The sequence below is a fragment of the Epinephelus fuscoguttatus genome, linkage group LG22, assembly GCF_011397635.1.
Source record: "Epinephelus fuscoguttatus linkage group LG22, E.fuscoguttatus.final_Chr_v1".
Taxonomy (NCBI): domain Eukaryota; kingdom Metazoa; phylum Chordata; class Actinopteri; order Perciformes; family Serranidae; genus Epinephelus; species Epinephelus fuscoguttatus.
Genome location: NC_064773.1, coordinates 35,081,784 through 35,093,453, shown reverse-complemented (window position 1 = coordinate 35,093,453; position 11,670 = coordinate 35,081,784). Strand labels below are relative to the sequence as shown.

Genomic DNA, 11,670 nt, shown 5'->3' with positions numbered 1-11,670 from the left:
AATTCGCCTCAAAAGTTCAATATTTTCAACTCGAGCGATGAGGCGTTGGACGCGAATTTCGCGTCTATCGCGCCGCGTCTATCGCGTCCATCGCGTCGCGCTAAACGCGTCCATCGCGCCGCCCGGCGCGAATTCGCGTCTAATCGCGTCTTTGCATTGACTTTGTATGTAATCTTGACGCGCGAATTTGCGAATTCGCGTCCAGTGTGAACGCACAGTTAGACAAGTAAAACGCCGCTTTTTGCGTCATTTAAATTAAAAACGGCCGTAAAAAGCGGCGTCTTAAGACAGGTAGCGTTGAAATAGTGGCGATATATGGCACTTTTATATGGCACTTTCGGCTTTCCATAAGCAAGAGGCTGAAATAGAGAAACACAAGAGAGAAAGTGTTGCAGATTCTACTCAAAATAGTTCCACAGTGGGCTGACAAGATCGACAGCATCGTTGATTCGGTACATTGGCTGGGTAAAAGGGAGGAAGGCAGACAGCGCAATGTCGTCATGCAGTTCACAGTGAGGCACTTGAGCTGTGGCGTCTGACCAGGGGATCTGCAGTATGCAAGCAGCTGAATGTGAGCTTCGCGGAGCACATCCTACCAGCTGACAGGGAGGCGAGAGCAGCAGTGTGGCCACAGATCAAGCAAGCCAGAGAAGCAGGTCAGCGGGTGTAGGCTACTTCAGAGGGCCGGCTGGCTACATAAACGGGAAAAGAATCGTGGTCCCCTGATTACATTCTCATGTAAGCTTATAAGGACAAAATGAAGAAGGGCTTTTAGGGACACTGCCTTATGTTCATACTCCAAGCAGCGTTTTTCCTAGCCTGAGTGTCAGACTGAAGCTCCCAGAACCTTCAGTCTGACATGGCTTCCATTGAAGGTGATTTACAAGAGGGAGGGAATTTGATTTTTCCCTAACCAATCAGTAGAGATCAACGACTCACCCAGAATCTGACGTCATTAGTATCCATGCCTCGGGGGTGCCGAAAACAAGCGAGCATTGCCCGTTTAAAATGTCTCCGTCGTCGTGCACGCCCAGCTGCATCGCCATTAAATCCAGTTTAGCAGCTTCCTTAATTTGGTCCTCCATTAACGCGAGTAGTGGCGAAATACCTCGATAGCATCGTTAATGTGGTCTGTAGGATCTGTAGCGGTCGCCATTGTTGCTATCCTCACCAGTTACCCACCGGCGTACAGCTTGACATCAGCGTGGCACTGATTGGCTAATCGCTAGACCCGCCCCCACCCCCAGCGTTCATTGGTCCGTCCATGGTTTGGATGAGATAAATCGCAAATTCATTGCAGTATGCCAGACGAGGCAGAGATGCAAGCCTATTCAGTTGAGTGCGTGGGGTCTATGGTCTGGAACCAGGCTACGTTTTTCCTGCAAACAAAGTTCAAGTTAATGGATCAGCAGCTGCATCATCCCACCCCAAGATTTCTACGAGAATATCCCCTTAAAGGAGATTCAGTATGCTCACTACATCTGCTGTGGTGAAGTCAACCTGAGATAACAAAAGTATTTGTTTTTCTGCAAATATAATTTGACATTGAAAACGGAGTGGTCTTGGGATCTTCATCTTTTATTTTACGTGAATATGCCTTGGTTCAATTCAGAAAACAAGCCTCCTTGCTCATTGAGTGGACTTCAGATCTGCCTTAACTTTGAGAGAGCTTGCCTTGGACTACTCCAAGAAGTGTTTTGTTTTTTTGTTTTTTTTTCCTCCATCCCAAAGACTACACACACACTTCTTTTATTTTTTTATATCAGCAGGGGGCGCCAAATACTTTTATACACCACTTGCCTCCTTCATTTGAAAACTGAGTGGACTTGAATTTATTTCCTTTTTTTATGAGAGTATGTTTTGGTCTGCTTCAGAAAAGTGAGGTACTTTTTATTTTCTCTCTATTGCACTCTCTACACATTTTATTTATTTTTGATGTCAGCGGGAGGCTATATGTCATTTGCCTCCTTTCTCCTCGTTATCTCTAATGATGATTTTGATGTATGACCTCTATACTGGTCTCAAAGGTAAATACTGTGCTCCTTATTTCAGTTGTTTTTGTTTAAGATTGGTGTTAAAAGTTGATTAATTAAGGGACTTTTTGAAGCACTTTTACTCGTGCAGGGAATTTCCTCATTCATTTCCCTCTTGATAGCTAATCCCTAAATCTCATATGCAGCACCGTTTAACAGGGGTGTTTCTTAATTCATAGTTTTGCATGTTCTCACACATTTCCAAAGGTTAAAAACTTTCAAGTTTCAACCTAAAAGGTAGCCTTACATTTTTATGTCACATTTTTCTACGTCTTGTTTTTCTCTTAATGTACGTACAAGGGATTAGGGATATAACTAAAAGAAAAGCCTTATTTTTATTTTGTAAAGCACAAAAAAAGGACGTATACTTCTTAGAAGAAACACACTCAGGTCAAAGAGACGAAACATTTTGGAGCAATCAAGCTCTTTTTTGTCACAGCTCTAACCATTCTGGGGGAATCATGACCTTATTTGATCGTGGCTTCAAGGGCTCTATTATTGAAACACATTTTTCCTCTGAAGGTAGATGGATGTTAATTGTTATAAACATGGATGATATGTTAATTATCTTAGCCAACATTTATGGTTTCAATAGGACCACTCAAAATAACACACTACTACAGGAGCTGTCCACCAAGATACTCACTATAAAAAGTAAATTTACTTCAGCCTCACTCATTATTGGTGGTGACTTCAATGAGGCACCAGATTTATATGCTGACAGATATCCCCCCAGAGGTAGAGCAAGTCGCTCAAATTTACTGATCAGTGAGTTATGTAGCCGATTATCATTATTAGATGCATATAGATTTACACATCCAAACTCTTTTGATTCTTTCACATGGTTTTAATCTGACTTGTCTCAGAAGTCCCGCATTGATCTTTGGCTTAAATCTGACTCTCTAGCATCCACCTTAAGCTCAAGCAATATCACTGCTGCTCCTCTAACTGACCATGTTGGAATTGATCTTAGCATATCCAATTCAAATTCTAGGAAACAAAGAATTCCTGGATACTGGAAACTTAACTCCTCTTTTCTTCAACTCCCTGCCTATTGTTCAGGTATTAAGGAAATCATAAATGTTTTTACATCCAAAAATGATATCTCCTCTATCTCCAAATGGGAACTGTTTAAATTTGAATGTAGAAAGTTCTCCATCAAGTTTAGTAAACAATATACAAAAACAAAAAAATTAAGAGCCACTAATATCTTAAAAGAAATAAATGATATCTTAAACATACCACTTCCTAATGATGAAAATAAAACAAAATTGCATTCCTTACAAGAGATACTAAATGTACTTTATATTGAAAAAGCAAAAGGGGCATTTGTCAGGTCAAGGTCAAAATAGTTGGAATTTGGTGAAAAAAATTCTTCATACTTTTTCAGTTTGGAAAAAAGGCGAGGGGAAACAAAAAAGATTTCTTCATTATATGTCAATAATTTACTTACGACTGATGAGAAATCCATTTCTGTTTTTATCTCCAATTTCTATCAAAAACTACATTCTTCTGCCTTTGACCCTCAGGTTTGTAGCGCTTTCTTTGATAAGGTTTATACATTTATTCCTAAGACATCTCAGGAAAGCCTTGAATTATGTGAAAGTCCTTTAACCGTTGAGGAACTTGATGCAGTTATCAAGAAAACCCCATCCAACAAAAGCCCTGGTCCTGATGGGCTGCCTTTTGAATTTTATAGGACCTTCTGGGAGAATATTAAAGTTATGATTCTGGCTGTTTTTCAGGAGTGTATAGAGAGTGGAGAGCTAAGTGAATCAATGAAACAAGGCCTCATTACGCTTATCCCTAAGACTAACAAAGACACTTTATATTTAGATAATTGGCGCCCAATCTCTTTGTTAAACTCGGATTATAAACTGTTCGCTTCACTCTATGCCAAAAGACTAAAACCCTGTTTGGACAAAATTATCTCTCTTTCTCAATCTGGGTTTATGAAGGACAGACACATTAGCAATAACATCCGTTTAATCCTAGACATACTAGATTATTCTGATTTTATTAGCAATGAGGCAATTACACTTTTCTTAGATTTTTACAAAGCTTTCAATACCGTGGAACACCCATTCATAAATGAAGCTTTACTCCATTTTGGCTTTGGGAGAAATTTCAGAAAAATAGTTCACACTCTAAATAACAACATTAACAGTAGTGTCTCTTTACCTCATGGGACTTCACCACGTATTTATATTAAACGAGGCATTAGACAGGGATGCCCAATATCCCCATTTCTTTTCTTAATTGCTGCTGAACTTCTCACTTTATACACTGTACACTGCACTGATATTGAAGGCATAAAAATAGGTGAGAATAATTTAATTATTAGTCAGTTAGCTGATGACACTTGTCTCTTTTTAAAAAATGATATTCAAGTCCCAATCATATTAGAGGCATTAAAGAATTTCTCTAAAGTCTCAGGTCTTACAATTAATCAGAGTAAATGCGAAATTTTAGCAGATACAGATAAGACATCAATAAGTGGTATAGAGGTTAAAAAATCAGTTAAATATCTTGGTATCTCAATAACTAAATCATCCCCTGATAGAATTTCCAACAATTTTTTACCCAAAATAGAAAAAGCAAAAAAAATCCTGGTTGCAAAGAGACCTCACTATTCAAGGTCGTGTACTATTGTCAAAGGCTGAAGGTATCTCAAGAATAGTATACCCTGCCATCTCTCTTTATGTTGACCCGAAGACATGTGCAGCAATCGATTCTCTCCTCTTCAAGTTCATATGGAAAAACAAAACAGAGTATATTAAAAGAAAAACATGCATCAGGAGCTACTCTGGTGGGGGATTGAATGCAATAGATTTCCATACTATTAATAGGATTTTTAAGATTAATTGGATTAAGCAGTGTTTGGCTAAGAACAACTGTCAGTGGTTCTACATTCCTAATTTGTTGTTTAATATGTGTGGCGGTCTGAGTTTTCTACTCTCTTGTAATTATAAATATGATAAACTGCCCCTCAAGCTCGCTAACTTTCACAAACAAGCTCTTGAAGCTTAGTTGATTGCCTTCAAACATAATTTCTCTCCACATTCATGCATACTTTGGAACAATCAGCATATACTTTCCAGAAACAAATTCATATTCAAGAAAGACTGGTTTGATAGGAACATAATCTTTGTATTAGATGTACTTAGCAATAGAGGTAACCCCTACACATATGAAGACTTTGTTCAGAAAAAAGGTATTAATATCTCTTGAAAAGATTATAACAATGTTATTAAAAGTATATCTCTTAAGTTACTGTTCCTTATCAAAAATGCAGTAATATATGGTTCTTTGAATTCAGAAATCCCCGAGCTTTTAATTGGTGGAAAAGATACTTCTGGTGGTATGTGTAGCAATCTGCATATCAGAAAGACACTTACTTCATTTCAGAGTTGCTTTCCCAAATCTGTTCTATTATGGAAAATAACTTTTCCTGATATCTTAGCAGAAAAAGTTTGGACAGACCATCATAAGTTCCTTTTACCAAACAAAATAAAAGAAATCCATCTGAAGGTCTTACATAGCCTAGGTATTATCCTTGTAATGAACTATTGCATAAATTTAAAGCAGATGTCTCTCCACTTTGCTCTTTCTGTAAAGCTGAAAGCGAATCGATTTCTTATCTATTCTACACTTGTTCCTTTCCTCGAGAATTTTGGACTGATGCTGCTCTACTGATTTTCTCAGCGTTTAATACAATGACACCAATATCAGAAGAAATGGTCTTGTTTCTGAGCTGTAATACAGACGTACAACCTATTAACTGTGCTCTCAAAGCCATCTGTCTTACTGGCAAGTTTCACATTCATAAATCTAGAATCACTCAGACTAAACCTAACATAAATTTATTTCGTGTCAAATTACTATATCTCTTTGCTTCTTTCTCCAAAATAACCAAAAACAAGAAAGCTTTTAAGACCTCTCAAATAATTGGTAAAATCCTATGTATTGAATGATCTAAATGTGTGATATGTAACAAAACTGATGAGGCTGTTTGGCATATGGTATAGTTTTTCCCTCGTACACCTTATTGTTGGTACATGTTTTCTTTTCCTTCTTATGTTCCTTAGCATATTAGTTATTTTCTGTTCCTTTTGGTCCATTTTATGTTCCTTTTGGTTATGTCATTTTACATGTTATTAATGTCTTTTTGAAGGATGTTACAGAATAGCAACATGTTAATCAACAATGCCTTGTTATGAATATACATCCAATGTTCTGCAATACGTTGGTATAATTGCATTTAATGTAATGCAATCTTAAGTCTATTAATAAAGGATAAAAAAAAAGTTCAAGTTACTGTTCTAAGTTGTTCTTTAATGTTGTTTATCAAATCAGATTTTTGTTTTATTTCACTTAATGCAAGGGGCTTTAGAGACAGTATTAAACGAAAAGCAATTTTTCTTTTTTGCAAAAGCAAGAAGCCGCACTGTGCTTTGCTACAAGAAACCCGCTCTAATGAAACTGATGAAAAGTTCTAGACCAACCAGTTGGGTGATGAGATTTTATTTTGTCAGTGAACAAACCGCTCTGCAGGTACTGCAATTTCAACAACTTCTCTGGGAAAATAAGTACTTCCAAAAAGAGTGTAGATGGTCACTGGATCCTATGTGTTTTGGCTATGGAGAAGTCTTTATTATTTTGGGGAATATTTATGGATACAATAACGTAAACCAGAACAAAATCGGAGTGAATATGGTGAATGATGAATGGCTGGAACGCTCGCCCACAATGTTTCATAACCATCAATATAATCCTCATCTTGCCACTTTTTGTAATAATCACAATCTGTTTGACTCATGGCGCATTTAACATTCTACTTTAAAAGAATTTTCCTGGTTTAAACCAGATGGCTCGAGTAGATCAAGAATTGATTTCTGGCTAATTCCTGACTGTTTAAATGAAATGGTTGCTAATTGCTCTATATCTACTGCTCCCTCTGAAACCTACTGATATTTACAAAAGAAATAAGGGTTATTGGAAACTCATTTCCTCCTTGTTGGAGTCTGAGATATATTGTCAGAGTCAAAGACATTATTAATGAAACTTCTGAAGGTGCCAGTCTTTCTTCGTATATCTCCAAATGGGAATTTTTAAAATTTAAAGTATGGAATTTTTCCATTAGCTTTAGTAAACAGTTGAAATATTCTAGCCAACTAGAAGAGGAAAATCTGATTAGAGAAATAAATCTTTGCTGTAATAAACCAACAATTACTGATAAAGATAAAAGAAAACTGATCACTCTACAAACCAGATTGGATGATATTTATACAAGGAAAGCAAAGGGGGGCTGTATTAGATCTAAAGCAAAATGGATTGAGGAAGGAGAGAGAAATTCTTATTTCTTTCTTTCTTTCTTTCTTATTTTTGTAGATTAGAAAAAACTTGGCAGGAAAAAAATAATATAGGAACTTTAATCATCAATGACAATGAATGCTCTGATCCTAAAATAACAGCTAATGAAATCAATTTTATGGTAAATTATACTCTTCTAATTTCTCAACTGACAGAGCAGAGACCTTTTTCGCCAAAATCAAAGACTTCATTCCTCAAATAAATGAAAATTTCAAAAATGACTGTGAGGCAGAGATCTCATATGCTGATCTAGAAAAAGCAATACAGTGCTTGACTCCTGATCACTCTCCTGGCCCAGACGGCCTTACTGCTAATTTTTTACAAACATTTCTGCGAGCATATCAAAGTACTTTTATTTGAAACATTAAAAGAGATTGTAGAAAAATGATCACCCCCACAGACTATAAGACAAGGATTAATAGTACTCATCCTAAAACCTAAGATTAGCCATTCTGTTTGTTCTTTATGTCCTCTTAATGAGATTGGTACATACACTCATATGATGTGGGAATGTCCAGGTGATAACTCCCTTTGGCAGCAGGTTGTAGATATTATATCTGACATAGTTGACCTACATATACCCTTTCTTCCAAACATTATACTGCCAAATGATGACTCTTCTATTACTCTTAACAAATATCAGAAAAGAATATTATTTTGTGGGTTAACAGCAGCCAAGAAAATGTTAGTGATGAGATGGAAAACTCCAAGGAGGAGGATGAGGTGTTCAGTCGCAGCCCTGGGTAGAGGGTGGATGGGAGTTGGGAGAATTGTTTTTGGTTTTTTTTTTCATTTATTGAGCATCCCCTTCGGGTATATAATTTGTATATATATAGTTTACTCATACTTGTCTGGTATGAATTCCTATATGTGGCAAACATGTAATGTAGATGCTCTGTATAGAAATTATTGGTGACATTTCTGTTCTTATGTCTCCCCACCTCCCATGGGGTAAAACAACAAAAAAACAATAAAAAGTGTGCGATGTGCGATGATGCGATGATTCACAGGAAATAGTTTGATTAAATGCATCATCTAAAGTGTATAGGATTGAGTAGGCCTACTTGAATTGTTAGATTTAATAGGTGTTCTTATCTATATTTTGTCCCTTTCATGCAGGATTTATATAACATGATATTATGCTGGAATGCTGAATTTTCTTTGTCACTTACGCATTTAGCCTGTCAGCAATATTCCGCCACGCCACCTCCCTTGCTTTATTAATCGCTGCCGTATTGCCTTTTTCTTAATTAGCCTATGTCCTTATAGTCCTCATACACTTTCATAAGGAGTGCCCCGCCACAGAAAAGCCTCAGCTCGCTCCTCTCCTTTTAGTCAGGCGGCTTAAAGACATATGTGAAAAGAATGGGGACGCGCCGGAAAAAGCACCAAATTTTTTTGTGTCTTCTATCACCATAGTTTTTAATTTAGAAGGGGAGCCGCTTCATCACAGTGGTGGAAGGTGGCCATGGCCGCCATGTAAAATCTATAAGTGCCAATATCTCAGCTTCCGAGCTACTTAGAAGGTCAATTTTGGTGACAAAATATAAGCTACATTTTCTGGGTCAAGGAATGCATTAAAGCTATTAGGAATATCACTAGATGATTGTTCCTGCCAAGATCAAATAAAAATATTAATTCTGGGAATGTATTCACATGATTTTCAACAAAAGCGGCTGGAATGGATGACATGAATGATTTGAATTCAATTGAACTTCATTAGCTTCCCTTTTAAACACTATAAAACGTTTTTTGCATGTACAGTATAATCCAGTTATCTATCACATTTGCAACTGCAAAGCTCTGTGCATTTCCATTGTGCTTTCTTGCATGAGTACTTTGTACCACAACCACTTGTGCTTTTACAACCACACTTCACCAGCTCAGGGTTGAGAGATGGTTAAGATGGTTAGATAGAGATCTTTCTCTTTTTGGTCGTATCTACATAACCAAAATGGAAAGTCTTTCAAGGTGCATTTATCCAGCTTATTCTCTTTCTATATCAAAGAAACAGATCAACAGATTAAATTTTGACTACATCTGGAAATATAGGCCTATTTAAAAAAGGCAGCTTTAGTTAAAGATTATGAAAATGGTGGTCTGCAGGCCATAGACTTTGACTGTATAAATGGCACCTCAAAGATCAAATGGTTAAGAGCATTTCTAGTAAATAACAATAGCTTTTGGTATTGTGTTCCTAGGGAAGTTTTCCAAAAGACGGGTGGTATTGATTTTCTTTTACGCTATGACTTTCTTGTTCAAAAACATCCGATCAAATTATCCTCATTCCATTCACAAGTGTTATTATATTGGAAACTACTGTACAAACACAATTTCTCACCACATGATGTTCCCATCTAGAATTGCAGATTTATTCTTTTTTGAAATAGGTGCTTATTTTTCAGCGACTGGATCGAGAAAATGTCTGGTCTGTCACCCATTTTGAATCTGGCAACATCTTAACTTTTGAGAATTTCTGTATCCAACATTCAGTGTAACCGTAAACAATAATTATAACGTTATCAAAAGTTTACTGATTTATTTTATTAGGATGGCTAAAAACACACTACCTCATTTAGTCGCACCCCCTTCCTTCTTTGATAATTGATGGTCAGGACTTCTCAAATAAGATCTTGCCAAACAAAGCGATATGTGGTCTCTTTACAAACGATTTATATCTTACACAGTTCAGCAGAAACCCAGCTTCTCGTAGTTTCTGTCAGACTACTTTGAAGAAATTGCGCAAAAGCAAAAGAACTTCACTTCAAAATATTTAATGATAGGCTATACCCTTCAGGAGAACTTCTCAGACAAATATTCAACTTTGATCAAAATAACTGCACATTTTGTGATGAAGAAATAGAGACTCCTGATCACTTGTTTTTCCTCTGTATGTAGCCTACAGTAATACATTCTGGTGTGACATGTATGACTGGCTAGAAGCAAAAATGGTTTCTCTCCCACAGTTTTCAAGAAATGGTAGCCTATAATGTTTTGAATGATAACTGAGGATAAGAAAATAGACTGTCTTTATTTACTACACTTATTTATTTTAGGAAAATTCTTCATTCACAAATACAAATGTATTAAGACACAACCCTGATTCTTGGTTTTTATAAAAGAACTGACTTCTTACTGTAAAACACTGAACCACATGAAATTGGTTATTTCTACTTTTTTTTATTTGATTTATTTACTTGTCTGATGTAAGATCGTACTGTTTTATTTTTAGAGCCTACTTGAACTGATTGTCACTTGCCAATATAGTTGTATATTTTTCTGTTAATTAAAAAAACAGCGAGCAGCTAACAGTTAGCGTCGTCAAGTCAGACGGAGCGATGCAACAACAGGATATGACGGGTTTTCCAAAATAAGAAGCACAAAAAAAAAATCGCGAATTGGTGACGTCTTTATTAGTGGCCGGATATTCTAGCGGAAGTCCCTTCCGCAGAGAAGAATGGCTGGTCTGCTGAAAAAGGTACGAGTGGAGGTCATGTTTTAGTTTTAGTAATACAAAGAAATGCAGCGAAGAAACACAGTAGAAACCGAGACAGTGTTGTTTGTATTGATATGGTCTGACGGTGCACTGACGTGGTTGATTTACAATGACGCAGTTTAGCTGATGTTAAGCTGACCTAATAGCTGTTTTGCTTTCTCAGCTAGCTGTTAGCTGTGTTTCTGGTAAAGGCTGCCTGATTAAAAACAACTCAATACTACGTTAAGAACTATGTCACGATAACTTAAGCGAATTAGTATATTTTTAACGTTACTTTATACATTACTTTTAGAAGCTGTAATGTTAGTTAACGGTAACTTATTAACTTACAGTGCCTCTTTTTCTGCAGGCTATTGCACATAACTCCAAGTTTACCAATGGACGCTAAATTCTATATGAACAAACTGATTTAAATAAAGTTTTAGAGTATCCAAGAGTAAAGGCTATTATCATCAAACCACTTTAAAAAAATTAAAAAAATTAGGGCATAAAGTAACGCAAGCTTGTTCACGTTAGGCGTGTCCATAAATTTCTAATTCCTTGTAAGATATCTGGGAAGTCTATAATAGCTACTTGATGTTGTAAAAATGTGCAGATCCGTTTCCAGCTAACAAGTCATTGTCATGGAGTATTTAAGGTGTGTTGACTGATTCACATCGTCAGCTCATGCACTGAGTAACATTACAAGTTAACGTTCCACCTTAGTCGGCCCAGTGAATTAAGTTTTTTTTTCTCAAATCCGGCGGCTTCAAGAGGTAGCAAAACATC

At 36.6% G+C, this 11,670-nt stretch overlaps 1 protein-coding gene across 1 annotated transcript in view; it reads left to right on the top strand.

Annotated features, from left to right (window-relative positions):
• Positions 1-10,779: 10,779 nt before the first annotated feature.
• Positions 10,780-11,670, top strand: part of ndufa5 (NADH:ubiquinone oxidoreductase subunit A5) — a 14,218-nt gene continuing 13,327 nt past the window's right edge. Inside the window, exon 1 of the mRNA XM_049567149.1 lies at positions 10,780-10,884. Coding sequence (XP_049423106.1) covers positions 10,864-10,884 — 21 coding nt within the window. The 5' untranslated portion in view covers positions 10,780-10,863. The remainder of the gene's footprint in view (positions 10,885-11,670) is intronic.